This window comes from Lagopus muta, chromosome 8, assembly GCF_023343835.1.
Source record: "Lagopus muta isolate bLagMut1 chromosome 8, bLagMut1 primary, whole genome shotgun sequence".
In the NCBI taxonomy this organism is placed as follows: domain Eukaryota; kingdom Metazoa; phylum Chordata; class Aves; order Galliformes; family Phasianidae; genus Lagopus; species Lagopus muta.
Genome location: NC_064440.1, coordinates 397,365 through 412,463, shown reverse-complemented (window position 1 = coordinate 412,463; position 15,099 = coordinate 397,365). Strand labels below are relative to the sequence as shown.

General features: G+C 42.3%; 1 protein-coding gene across 1 annotated transcript in view; it reads right to left on the bottom strand.

Annotated features, from left to right (window-relative positions):
• The window catches only part of CCDC148 (coiled-coil domain containing 148), a 57,186-nt gene that overhangs the window by 10,108 nt on the left and 31,979 nt on the right, over nucleotides 1-15,099 (bottom strand). The window contains exons 10-11 of the mRNA XM_048953602.1: nucleotides 14,038-14,244; nucleotides 2,408-2,548 (exon numbers count right to left, since the gene is read on the bottom strand). Of these exons, the coding sequence (XP_048809559.1) occupies nucleotides 2,408-2,548; nucleotides 14,038-14,244 (348 nt within the window). The remainder of the gene's footprint in view (nucleotides 1-2,407; nucleotides 2,549-14,037; nucleotides 14,245-15,099) is intronic.

Below are 15,099 nucleotides of genomic sequence, written 5' to 3'. Positions count from 1 at the left end.
CGAGACTGCTCTCAAGGGAAAGATTTTCAAGGCCAGGTTGGAGGGGGCCCTGGGCAGCCTGGGCTGCTCTGAAACGTGGAGGTTGGTGGCCCTGCGTGTGGCAGGGGGTTGGAGATTCATCATCCTTGAGGTCCCTTCCAACCCAACCATTCTGTGATTCGGTGATTTCTCTGCCTGTTTTTTCACACACATAAATGTTCTTTTCTGCACATTTGAATCTGAAGTTATACTCTTAAATATAAATTATTATAATAAAATATAATTAAAATAATAATTATAGTCTTAAAGATAAATAGAATAAGGATAAATAAAACAAATTAAAACAAGTATAAAGCCATGAGTTGTCTGGTCAGACCTCAGAGCAGACCCTACTTTCAGCAGAACTAAAGAGCTGTTGATGTCCCTTCTTATCTGAATTTTTTTTCTTAGGAAAAGTGAAAGCATTCTGAGTATTACGAAGGAAAGAGAAACATCTCATTGAAGTGACTTTTGGACAATTTTCTAACTATGTGATTTAGGATACCTTGGCAGGAGGACGTATTCTGCCAAGAATGCATCCATAATCTTTAAGATACATGGCAGGAAAGGAAGAAGATTGGGTGACAAATGTAAGCAGAAACTTCTTCAGCTAGACAAGAACCTGGATGTGTGCAAAATGCAAAGCCGTGACAAGAACAGTGAAGTCACAAATCAAATAAAACTGATTAGAAATTAGGCAGCTTTTCAAATGTTGGCTCTGGGGACTTAGAACAAGGAGAACTAACGAGTGGACAGCAGTCCACCTGCAGGCAAGGCTTCAGCAAAGATTCAGCTTCTTTTCTCCAGGTGCCACTTCCATTCCGGTGCCCCTTTGCAGCACTGTCTCTACAACCCTTCAGCAGTCGTGCACAACTACCAGCAGGAGCCTTCAGCACGGGCTGCTGCTTTTGCCCCGTTTGTCGTGGCAGAGAGACGTGTCTCTTCAAACAGAGCACAGAAAAAATATTTGAGTGCTATAAAAGTAGATAGGGAAAATCCAAGTGGTGAAGGATTTTATTTCCATTTTTCCGCTAAGGCATTTGTTTCCAGCAGCCTGCAAGTCATTTATTTTGGTCTGCTATCATCTCCTTTCTGCTTTTACTAAGTGTTGTAAAGTAAATTGCTTTAGTAATAACTTAAGCAAATTGCTGTAAAAATAGATAGCTTCATTTTTTTTCTGCAAGGACTATCACTGCAAGAGACACATCTACTGAAATGAGTTTCCATCAGTTACTAGGGAGTCTAATTGCCCATGTTTTAGTCCCATCAGTAAACATTTGCTCCCACTAAGGCACGTCACACAGAAACTAGGAGGGTACATAAAGAAAAGAAGACAAAGTCTAAGAGAAAACATGATAACTTACATGAAGATTTCATTTTCCTTCCTATTTGCCCAAGCTTTCTGCAGTGAGGCACAGATTGATGCCACTACAGCCTCCAAGACACACTCTGAAAGCAACTCTGCTTGAAACAGTTCAGGCCTTTCTTATCTCTTCTTCTAACTGCCATGTAATAACAACACAGCTCTTAGTGCCTCTCCTCACAAACATGTTAGCATGAGAAGTCCCATTACATTAAAGGCGTTCATTCACTCGTCAGCATCTGAAAGACCAGCCAATAACAACCTATAATATTCTCCTACTTATTCTTTCCAGAAATAATTTTGCAGTCTTAGCAAATATTCCACAGGTAAATTGGACTCTATGCAAGCCAGATTTCATTGCAAAAGTAATCAGAAAAAAGGGCACGATTTTAATACTAAAACCTCCTGGATTTGTTTCCTATCCATCAAATAGAAAGGTCAACAGAAATACAGACGCGACAATTTGATTTTATAAACACTCCATATTCCCTATTTCTGATTTCTATTAAGTTGAAGTTCAGATTTAAGTGGTGACCACACAAGTGCTTAGAATAATGTCCTGCAGACCTGCGATACCCTGAGCTGGTTAATAGCATCGCTGTGCTCCAGGTTCACTTTTAAGGTCCTTGTGCTGCAAAGTGCAGAGCGCTGTCTTGCAGACAACATGCTGTAAAGCCCATTTGCTGCATTGCAGCATATTTAACTGCAGCTTTCATAGTCTTTGCCACACTGCTGAGAAGCACACGACTGTAAGAGCCCAAAGCCTCTGGTGCCTCAGTGTTGAGGCTGGGTGACACCCAGATAGCTCCAAACACTGTGAGACCCTTTTGTTAGGAGCAAAGTAACACAGATGCACAAGCAGAGGCAGGTTTAAGGCTAAAAGGGAAGCACCGGGACTCCACGGGCCGCTGATCTCCGTACTGACACTAAATCTGCTCCAAGAATACAGAGCAGCCAGATCAGCTAAAGCTTTTAAAGGCAGTTGTAAATCACGAATGCAGAAATACTTTAAAAAGTTTCTCATACTTTTTCTTTCTCCTGAGCTCTGCGAATCATTTCCTGCTTTTTCTGTAGCCTTTCTTTCTCATCTTCCTTTTCTTTTCTTCTAGCAGCTACAGCAGCTTCCAGCTCAGCTGCCTCCTCTTGTTGTGCTCTCCATTGTAGGACCTGAGAGAAAGAATTGAAAAGACTGTTTAAACAGCTGTGCAGGAGAATGCGTGCAATGTTGTGATCCTGCTAAACTGACACTGGTAAGGAAACCCGTGTGATCCATTTTCAAACTGAAATTTGTAACCTGTCAGCAATACATAACCATTCAGGTAGCATTGTCTTTCTGCATATTAATTTATATCACAGCTGACTTGTGTATTATGCAGTAAGAACACGTACGGAAAGATTAGGTAAAATTGCCAAAGGAACCTCGGCAACATCGGATCTTAAATCTTTCCAGCTCTTGGACTTTCAATAACGCTTAAGTTTCTTAATGACCCCATCATTTCCTTTATGAAGGGATCTGTACTGTGGCACTCAGGGCAGTCTGGTGAAACGCTCCTGACAGATGCTGCCAGTGCCCAGGAGTAGGAAGGGAAAACTGTTATTCCTCAGAAGCAAAACGCAGCTGATTGCCTTGCAGCCATTCTCTAAAGCAGGGACACAGTCGGGATTAAGCTGCTGTAGCCTGAGAAATGGCAAACGATCGCCTGAGCCTCTGTCATTAAGTATCCCCACCCCAACCCACGGAAGTGCCCTGTTTGCTCCGGGCAGTACTTGACCGTGAGTCAAGCAGGGAAAAGTGAAGATGATCACAAAACCAGCAAATCAGAGGAACAGACGGAAATGAGGAGTCAGCACAGGCATTAACGCTGTGGGTGTAAAGCGGACGCGCAAACAGGAAGAGACCTGGGCAGCGAGCTAACAGAGCAGCCTCAGGACCAGAGAAGAACGACTGTACCAAGATCCCCCAGCAAGCACACCAGCACGCGGTGCGGTGCCAGCCCAGGGCAGTGGACGCGATGCCCTGCGCGGCCCCAGCCAGCTCCGTAGCCGTGCGCTGCTCGGCAGCCCCAGCTGACGGCCCCGGCTGTCCGCGCTGTGGCAGGCTGCCCGCGCGGCACGGATCCTGCTCAGCATCCCGAACCCACCGCGAGGCACCGCTGCGTGCTGCTGAACGGGCCGTGTCAGCAGGCAGCGACTGCTTCCCGTGCCCTGCAGTGCGTTGCTCGCAGAGGGGAGCCCCGACTTCCCCCGGCGCTGTCGCGAGCAGCTCATCTGCTACGCGTGGCTTTCAATGGGATTAACGCTGTCTCCCGGCTGCTGGCTTGCCAGCTCTTTTGGCAATGGTTTTCTGAAGTGTTAGCAGACCTCCACGCTCCTCAAAAGAATGAGCCTGCAGCCACTCCTCACCCGGCTTTCTATACTACTGGGGGTACTTGCATACTGGCAGTAAAGCATCTCGTTTGCATTTTGCCATCTTTAATGCATTTCACCGGCTGCACTGTGCACCATTCATTCTCTCCCATTCCCGTGCAAGGCCTCTGTTTGGACACCCAGAGCGCTGGCAGTCCGTGTCCCCCAGTGAGCAGATCTCTGCAGGACAGATCCCATGTTCGCCCCTCTGTGCTGAGACAGCACTTCTACTTTCCTCTTTGCAGCCAATAGACCTAGGGCATCTTCAAGCCGATGTCCCATTGCGTTGCTATTCTCCCAGAGCACATACAACCTTTTCCAGCTTCAGCTCCATGCCCAAAGCTAAGAACTGCAGTGGGGGTGAGTGAGTCTTATACTTTGAAATGCACAGGGCCAAGCTGTGCCAGCAGACACCAGTGGGGATTTGAGCATGTGCTCACATAATGGCAGTCAGCACAGAGACAGCTATCTTTTTTTATTATTATTATTTTGGCTATTCTTAGAAAGGATTTTGAGCTGGAATTCAGAATTGTATACTATGGAAAGAAAATGTTAAAACATTACTGCTGTATTCCTCAGCACAGATGCTGCTCTTTATAGATGATCTTTCTCCTCAGAATTTTGAAAACATTCCCTTAGTAGAAGCTCATATCTTGGCTATATAAGTAAAAACAAACAAACAAACAAACAAATGAAAACCATTTACTGCAGTTTCTTTGGCAGTGGTAAAATTACCCTAAAAATTATCCTAAAAAGAAAAAAAAAACCCAAGCATAAAACCCAGCCCTTTCAGCCTGCCAGAGCTTAAGCAGGAGCATTAGAACACGAACATGGAAGAACACGCAGCCATTTCCACTGCATGTTCGAAACAGCAAAACAGACTGAAACAAAAACATTCATGAAGCTTTCAAATCTCACAACAAAACAAAGGAAGAATGAAATCTGTGAGACGTGTGTGCAGACTGGGGCTAAAATAAACTGCTGGGAAACTGACAGAAAACTTAAACTGCTGTAATAACAACACTACTTGAGATACTCTGAACTTAAGCGAGCCAGAGTTAAAATACATATCCAAAAATTGCCTTTTTAAGCTTGCATTTTCCTTATCCCTGCTTTGCATTCGCCTCAAGCTCCTTAGAATAATGACAAGTGCCAGCCTAAGTGGGGTCAAGATGTGCTGCAGCTTCAGCCTCCTTTAAGTCTGAGAACCCTCCTGATGCCTTACTGACCTTCTCCAGATATTAATTACCTACTTACCAGGATCTCTTTCATTTGTTTTATTTCAGCCATTAGTTAGCGTGCTGAACCATTAAAAAGGTTTTACTAAATCTGCAGCTAACTGAAACTTCAGGGGAACTTCTATCTATCTCAGTACATATTTACAGTCAGAAGTGTCCCAACACAGAGCCTGTCACCAAGGTAACTGATTAAAGGAAAGCCTATGGCAATAAATCAGTACATTGCATCTGATACTAAAGATACCAAAACTAGTCTGAAAACATCTCAAGCTTCCTTACTTGTTCATTTTGGTTAGCAATAGCGCTCATGGCACGTATGTTACACCAGCCTCATGACAAGTCATAGTCTCTCCCTAGTTACATGCATATAACTCTTCTCTTAGTGTCCTTTCATTCATGGCAGAGATCACTATCAGGGTGTGATCGAGATTTTCAGCGGGTTACATACAAATAAGTGGGCATAACAAAGCATCAAATACAGGATTTCACTCATCTGACCAAACGCAAAACACGCAAAAAGGTTTACCAGCCAAAACTGATACACATCAATAATAAATACAGTGCTTACCTCCACTGCTTTCCCCAGCGCTATCTGCATTGCCCTAAATCACTACTAAACACAAGCATTTACTTAGTGGATATAATCTGCTTTCCACTTTCATCTAATCTAGTTAGGATTTCCAGGTGTATGAGTGCATTGCAGAACAAGAAGATAGAACAGAATGAGCAGAAGGAAGGAAAGTTTCATTATATCATACTTCCCCTCAATACCCATTTACTCTTTCCAGGAGGCAGCACATGAAATTAGGTTACACCATCCCTGCCCACTCCCACATTCATCCGATCAATGCCTTTCACTAAGGCAAAAGAAGAATCACGTTCTTTAAAAAGCGATTTGCTGTTGCAACAAAAAAGGAAAGACTGGCAGAAGCAGAAAGTGACTGTTTGCAAAATATTTTTGAGAGGCGATTCAGTAGGTTGGCACTGTGTCATGTCTGCCCCAAATGAACTGCTGAAGTCATTTAGGATAAAACACTCTCAACTAAACTAAGCTAAATTAAAATGCTGTGTTATGTAAGAGATTCCAAAAACTAGGCGTTGAGCAACTGAGTCTAACGTCAAAATGATTCCGTTTTTAAACCACATTTGAGCATTACAACCATCTTTCTGCTAGTTCTGGTCTCATGGTCTCACCTTACGCTGCGGTCAGAATGCCTGTATAGGGGAACTTCTCAGAAAGCACCACCCAAAGAAGGCACAGGCCAGATTTCAAATCAGATTCCTGCTAGCATTGGCACAGCTTGTGAAATAAGGAGCTAGACTGCCTTGACTCACGACAAAAAGGGACCTGGTGTGCTGCCTCGTGTAGAAATCAAACCTTCATGTGTATCTGATGCAGCCAACTGTATCCTGCACTGCATCAACAGAAGTGTGGCTAGCAGGTCAGGGAGGTGGCCGTGCCTCTCTGCTGAGTCCCCTGGAGTGCTCTGGGACCCCAGCATGAGGACATGGACCTGCTGCAGTGGGTCCAGCAAAGGCCCTGGGGATGCTCAGGGTGCTGGGACAGCTCTGTGTGGGGACAGGCTGAGGGAGCTGGGGTTGTTTGCCTGCAGAAGGGAAGGCTCCAGGGAGACCTCATAGGGGCCTTTCATAGAATCATAGAATCATAGAATCACCAAGGTTGGAAAAGACCTTCAAGATCATCCAGTCCAACCGTTCACCCATTCCCAATAGCTCCCACTAAACCATGTCCCTCAACACAACATCCAGCCTTTCCTTGAACACCCCCAGGCTCGGTGACTCCACCACCTCCCTGGGCATCCATTCCAGTGCCTGACCACCCTTTCTGAAAAGTAATACTTCCTCATGTCCAGCCTGAATCTCCCCTGCCGTAGCTTGAAGCCATTCCCTCTGGTCCTATCACTAATGACACGAGAGAAGAGGATCAATACATCAGGGGGCTCTTCATCAAGGAGTGCATTGATAGGACAAGAAGTAATGGCTTTAAAGTAATAAAGGGTAGATCCAGGTTAGATTCTAGGAAGAGATTTCTTATTCAAAGGGTGGTGAGGCCGTGGCACTGCCCTGAGCTGAGGTCCCCATCCCTGGAGGTAAGCCAGACTACGGATGGGCCCCAGGCAGCCTGAGCTGGGAGGCAGGCAGCCCACGGCAGGGGCTTTGGAACTGGATGGGCTTTACAGTCCTTTCCAAACCCATCATTGTGCAGTTCTGCGATTCACTTTGCAAACTACGCTTCACTACATATTTGTACTGCTCATAACTCTGTGGAGCCCAATCCTATCTGAGAGCCTCTGGGTCCTGCTGCAAAGTCAACAACAAGAAAGGGCAGGCAGAGAAATGGAACCTCTGTGGCATACATTTTAATACTTTACAACAGTTTACAAGTGACTACAGGACACTCAGTTTCCAAGCTTTTCAAGAAAAGCCACTGCATTCATTGGGATTTTCCTCCAGAGGAGAACAGATACAGGTCTGAAGAAGAAAAACAACCCTTAACAGCGTTTCTGATGATCCACTAAAGAATAATCTGGGACCATAGAATGCACCAAAAAATTAATGCGTACTTCATTGCATTCTTCCCTTCTTAGGAGTGCAAAAACTTAACAGGAGATCTCACTGTGTCAGCAGTAAATGCTTTGTTTAATAATTAAAAAAAAAGAAAGGTGGTTAAACTAATATTAAAAATTACACTGAAAAGTGGATCCCCTGTTGTCTGTTTCACAAAGAAACTTGCATCTTAGCAGTACAAGTACTGCCAACATTCAGTTTGGAAAGTTTTTAATTACAACTGGCATTTCAAGTATGTTTCACAGTCCATGTGCTGTTAGAGGAGCTCTTGCCAAGTGAATTATTAAATTGCTGTGCTGAACAGAATGCATACGTATCTATTTTCAGTTCATTATTACAACGTTCTATATTGCAATAATGTAAAGTACACTGCAAACTACTTGAAGTCTGAATAGTAATAACGTATTTACCATGCACTTAATATTACAGATATATCTCTTTTAATGACAGACAAAGTTCTGAGGAGATTTTCCTTAGGAATCCCATTAAGTTAACTAAGCTAATGTTACACCATATACAGTGTTTCCTATTAAGAAACACTGGCTTCCATTAGAAGCAGATATTGAAGTTGCCTAGGTGAAAACAACAAACTCGGCCCCAAGATCCTTCAAGCAGCTGGATTACTTAGCTAGACAAACAGGGACAGAGGACAACTACTCGCATTCAGAGGCTCGGATGGAACAGCTCAAAAACTCACCTTTGTAAACTGGGCCGCTACAAAGCAAAACTCAGAGAATGGCTGGGAGGAGAAGTGCCACAGGATGACTGCACACAGCTCCAGAGCTGATGCTGCACAGATAAAACAAGCACCTAGAATTCACATTCTGAGCAAGAATTTCCAATAATCTTTGCTGGTGTGACGAAGTCAGTACTTTAAGTCATAACAAAAAATGGGAAAGAAGGGAAATTTTTCCATTTCCATACCCTGAGAGCTCATTCTTTCAACCTTATAAAATCACCCAAACTAGCAACACATTTTCAGAATCTCCTAGAGCTGTATCTGGAACATTTGTATGCACCTTTCCTTTCAGAGAGCGCATCATCTCCTGGGCTGATCAGCAGAAGTGAGAAGTTACAGCAACAGTGGCCAGTGATGTCAGCAGTATGTGAACAACAGAACACTGTGATACTAACAGATGGCGGGCTGAAATCTCCAGTAACTTTCGCCTCTAACCAAACCCTTCCCTCTTCTCCTCCAGAGCGGGAGTTCTTTCACCTCCCATTCTTCTGAACAGCAACCTCCAGACTCCACAGGGCCTCATACGACATCCCAGGCAAGTGGGACAAGCTGCTTTCAACTGACTTACACAAGACCTATGAAAAATCCTTTGCTAGAGCACTTGGTAATGAGGTAACTCAGAAATAATACATCTGCAAGTTTGTTTTTCTAATCACAGAGTGAATTTCTCTTCTGACATTAACAACAAAAGTTCACACCCCTAGTGGAGTTTGTCTGGTACCCTTGAGCAGCTTGTGCTCCACAGGCTTCTCTCTGCAAAGTCTGCAAGAAATAAGAGAAAATCAAAACTACTGGCACTAGCATTAATTTTGTCCCATAAAAGTCCATATCTGCCACAAGAAAAGATCTAATTTAAAACACAGAATGTGAATAAAAGTAGTTTTTCATAATTAATAGAACCATAGATGCTTTCTTCAGCGATAAAAATGCTTATAGCAGAAAGAGGGATATGAAAGCATAATCCTGCAACAAAAATGTGTTCTCAAATCTGTATGCTGATTTTTATAGCGTGAATTCTAATTACGACCATGAGGCCTGAGCAAACTGGAAAGGCAGTTAAAACTAATTTGCTTCCCACTGGCATAGAGCAGGGTGTCCACTGCTGTGGCTCATCTGGTAACTCAGCGCTTACACTGAGCTGATCGCTTGCAGTCCCTGTGCACTGCCTTTAATAACTAGCAGACATGAAACATGTTGTGTGCAACTAACAACAGGAGTAAATCACTGCAAGTAGAAAGAACATGTGGTTATAAATTACTCTGTAAATAATTCATGGAACAAGCAAAAAGTGAAGCCTGAACTTCTGCTTCTCTCAGATTAGTATTTCTTCAATCCCTCTGAAGTAAAATGTAAAGATCCGGATAACCCAATAACCATCTGTTTATTTATATTCACATCCTCCTAATGACTTTTTCTTAATTAGAAAAAAGAACAATTATTTCTTCATTTGCAGTACAAGAATGTTTGCTTTCTACACACTACAGATTGCTTTATGAACTCCTTCTACTGTGCAAATATGGAACAAGGGCGAAGTTAAATGATTCTCTCCTATAAATTGGCCTCACAGTAACATCACCATAACAAAGAGGTGTGAACTGCACCAGGAGGGAAGAAAAAACATCTGAGCTACTAAACCCTTAAATCTCAGAGATAACCTTACATAATATATTGCAAGAAGATTGCAACAGAAAGGTTGATAATCAGAAATAACGTAATTAACTGAAAAATACTGGAGGCACAGGGAAAAAGAGGGGAAAAAGGAAAGCATGGAAAGCAGGCAGAGACAAACTCTGCATATGCTTCAAGCTTAAAACGTACAATCTTGATCTGACCCAAAAGCTGTGCAGTTTGTCAATGTTTTACTAACCTCAAGCCAAAAAATCTGGGTTGATTAGCTCTGGACTGAAAACATGCTCAGAGCCAGAGCTGGCTCATCTCTGGTGAGCTTCTAAGTCTTGGGTATGGAGGAGTGCTGTAATGTCCTACAGCCCTCGGCTTTATCACATACTTACTGAGTGAACACCTGTATTTGAAAACCAGCTTATGAAAAGTTCCTTGTATCAATCATTTCTAGGAAGGGAACTGGGCACATCAACAGCCATTGCTCCATCCTGCCCAGAAAGAAAACTCTGGATCCACAGAATCACAGAACAACGGAACATTCTGAGTTGGAAGGGACCCACAGGGATGATGGAGTCCTGGACACAACGTAGATGTCTGTGAACTCCAGTCATTACACTGCCAAACTAAAAAGCCACCGACAAAGCCTATAAATGGTTTATGTACTGTACATACTGCACAGAAATAACAATAATAATAAATTTGACAAGCAAAAAGTCCTGAACTGGTGCAAAATAGCCAATCTTTATAGATCTTAATGAGATCATTCTGGCTAACATGAGCTGCATCCAGCATTCAGTCTCTTCTTATGCCAGGAAAGGTTCTCAGTTGCAGAAGCCAGATGTGTTTGGTTTGGGACTCAGACCCTACACTTTCATCAATCAATAAATAATAATAAATTATGAATTACAGATGTCCCACTACTTATTTAAAAAAATGTTTCCTGCAAAATTATCAAATTACAGACAAAGCATTACAACTGACAGCTATCCACAATTTAAAAGCAGACAAACATTCTGTTGCAGAATTTGACCTCATTTGGTAGTCATTCATTCAAATCAGTGATTTGACTGAATAAGGAGGTACAACACTTCTCTCTAAGTTTACTGATATTTTATTAAAAAATAAATAAAATCCCTTCTTATTATACGGGAAAGGAAAAGAAGCAAGCCAATATTCAACATGCTTTACATAATTTTAATACCCCCATTAATTCCACCTAACTAGTCTCCTTTTTCAATCAATTTATTATCTTAGTTTCTGTTAGGATAAGGAATGCATAAATTGTTCTTCAAAAATTAAAAGCCTGTTGTAAAAGATTCTAGCACTAGAGCGGGGATTAACCCCAGAGCACAAAGAGAGAAAAGATACAAAGGAAAACTGATGCTCTGCTTTATGCTAAGGAAGAACAAGTTCACCCTGTGCACCATTCACTTGAGACTGAGCTGCCCTTTTGTGCACTTCTGCAGGTCCTCTGCTGACCGTCCTTTATAACTTGCATTATACGAAGGTGCAGAGAGCTGGATTAAAATATTTTAAAATAAGTTCAATAGAAAATAACATTCTGAATACCTGCAAACACCTGGATGCAATCTGTAGATGCAGAACAGTGAGTAGTCCAGGCCATCAAGCACCAACTGTGAGGAGCACTCTGCCAATCCTCCTAAAAGGTCACTCTCACCTCATTGCCTACCTGCCTTTTGACAGAACAATTTGCTTCTCTTTATGTTGTTTAGGAAGAGAGATTTTACTGAAACACAGCATCTTCTACAGAACCCAAATGCACACACTGTAAAGAACATGAAATGTAACCCTACTGCTCATTTAGGGTACATTTCCCCCCACAGCTCTGCTGTCTCCCTTCCCCAGGACAAATGGAGATGTTAAAGACAGATATCAGAAACTTAAGGATCTTTAAGGACAAGAGAGTTTATCCTCATTAGCATTGCTCATTTCACACCTTATTTCACTTGGATGAATGGCTCTCATGATTTATTTCACCAGAAGTTCCCGAGTTCTGGTGAGGACATGCAGAGATTTTCTGGGAGATGAAATGTGGGATACAAACTTAGCAATCCATTCCCAAGTAAGAACTGCTGCAAGCAAGAACGTAACTTCTCTGCTGCTTTACTTTTTAATCATTGTGCCATCTCCAGTCATCCATGAGGCTGAGTCTCATCGATGGCACAGTTGCCTCCTGTGCATTTAAACCAGCTTTAAATCATGTGTTCATTAGGTCGTTTGCTATGCCTTGGTTTGTTACTGCCACAGAATACGCATAAATGTTGGGTGATGTTATGTGGTTATTACTGACAATAATAAAAAAATATGTAGACAGATAAATCATTCAGGAAGTACATTTTTTCCCTCTGGGAAAGTGGTATGCATGAGATCTCCTTATGCTGAACTCACTGAAATGCAGAACAGTAAGCCAGCTAATGACAAAAAGGATTAGAACAATCCTACACCTGGTTTTCAGCTCTACAGGCCTTCCTTTGCAGAGACAAATTTATTTTTAATCTCACCTTAACGATGCTCATCAGGATGGATTTTCCTCTATGAATATTTAACTCCCAGAGTTACTTCTTAGTTACCGGCAGCCCCTTTCTGTGGCACCCCTTCCTTAGCTGCACACTTCACACTGCAAGCAGAAGCCAGCTGAAGGAACTGCCACTAGGTAACGTGTAAACTTTCAGATGCATATAGCCTCAAATCCAGACAAAACACACAGATGCATACGTTTGGAATGATTTCCCTCAGAAAAGCTGCCCAATTTCTCCTTCCATCCTGCAGCCCTTCAGCTGCAGGTCACAATGATGTTCTTCTTTAGCGGAAACGCTGCGCCGTTTCGATTCCTTTCTTCTGGGAAAGGGGTGAATTGTTTTTGATCAGACTTTCACCCTCTTTTATTTTTTTAAAACAAAGTCACCTTTGAAAGCAGCTTTTGAGAAGCATAGCACTAATAGGCTTAAGTTTCAAACAGTTCCTGGTTACGGAAACAGGAGGTCAGAACCTAAGGACTTGGAGGCAACGTTCAACACATGGGTGAAAATCTTCAGCTAGGTGGAGGTAACATAACACTTTGTTACTTTTTGAGGAGGAAAAAGAAGACTGGCTCACAAAATGCAAAATTCTGGAATAAATGCCCTTTTGCCCTGTAAGTCTTTCTCACCTCTTCACACAGCAAATCACCTTTCAGAATACTGTGAAACCTCTGTTTCACAACAGGGGCAAAAGTGATGGAGCCCATTTTTAAGAATTCTTTCTACAACCTGAAAAGTGAACAGAAGGGAAGGCAGGTACTTGTTATGCCTCTGAAAACAAACCAGTGTTCATTTAAAAGACTGGTGATAGTGATGCTTCACTACCACTTCAGAAGATTCTAGTGTTGAAAGCGATTATGACATTGTTCCTCAAAGTGCGCGAGGTTTAACTAAAACACAAATATTTTGTGGCTTGCCAGGGTTAAAAAGAAACAGAGTATGGTGGCAGACCTCCACGCCTGGTGGCTTGCTTGCAGCCTCTCATATTCTAAACAGCAGAACAGATCTTGTTCTTCCAATAGTTCAGAAATAGTAGTTCATCAGACTCTGAGATGGTGCTAAAAATCCACCAAAACGAATGTGATTGCAGTTTATACAGAGATTATACGCACAGCACGAAACTCACAGTAAGGCCTAAACTGAGCTAAATGATCAAATTCTTAATCAATAAAAGACAAACTAATTTCAAGAGCTGGTAGAAGGAATACGAATCTAACAAGGATCTCTATGGGTAATGAAATGGAGAATCTTCAAAGCCATTTTCAAGTCAAGCCTCACAAACACGCTGACCTGCACCAACAGACTGCGGTTCACCCTGTTCTCTGTTTTGGTTTGTTGTTTGTTTTGTTTTTTTTTTTTTAAATTGGCCAATGTGATTCAATAACACTGGTGAAAACAGGATGCTCATCTTAGTTTTTTCATCTAAAACCAGTAACTTTTAGAACAGTTTTCACTTCTATTCATTTTGAACTTGGCAGTAAAAACTGAGCTTGCATGAGGTATATTTATAACAGATCCTACCTTGGCTTTCAGCTCAGCACAGATCTCCTGTTGCTTTTGTCTGTTAATAGCTGATTCCGCTTCTGCCTCCTGAGCAGCGGAGGCTTCAGCAACAGCCATCACCGCCTTCAGGACGAATGCTTTCCTAGCTTGAGTCCAACTTAATATCAAGACTCTGCGTTGATTCTTAAAGAAATTGTAACGATCCCAAGCTTTCTCATGAGTAACCTAAAAAAAAAAAGTAATGCATTTCAGACAAGCTTGAAAATTAAAATCAATAAAATATTTTGCAAATCTTGAGTATCATTGGCATAATTACTGTATCTCCAATATCCGCATGGAATCACAATCGAGAGCCTGAAAGCATTCTGCCTGATGCTAGCTCTGCAGCAGCCTTCCAACACTGGCAGGCCATCCTAGCACTGCCATCCTTCCTGTTGTCTCCTCCACTACACAGCACTTCAGTATTCTGATATCCCACTGTTCTTTTCTGAACAGTACTTTTGGAACACAAATAAACAGAATGCTTTCTTAGAATACAAATGATGTCATAGAATACATAAAATGCAAGTAGGTCTTTTCAATACATCATCAAAAATACCAAGCGCTTTTAGTTAGATGAGGCTCTTCATAGCAAATTATGACCTCCTATGGAGAAACAGAACGCCATGTAAAGCAGTTGCATTGATGTACTACAGATGAGAATTAGCTTCACTTTTTCTTTCCCAATATGACACTTACAAACAGACTTTTAGCTTGCCAAGCAGCATACTGCCATTAATAATAAACAGTTTTTCATCTTAAATACTCCTTCTTTGATTTTAGTCAGTGAGGTTCCAAAGAACATTCAAGCTTCATACCGTTGACAGAAGCAGTAATGGGTGAGGCTGCATGGACTGTGGCATTAGAAACTTGGACCTGTCTTACATCCCCCAAAAATATGAACTACAAGGATGAACGTTCTAGAGATGGCCTTCTGCTCACAAACTTCTAGAGGCCCATTCCTGATGCTCCCTTCCAGGCTTTTAGCAGAAGACAAGGGGATGCTGACTCAGCTGGTGCCTGGCTCACAGGTTTCCCATG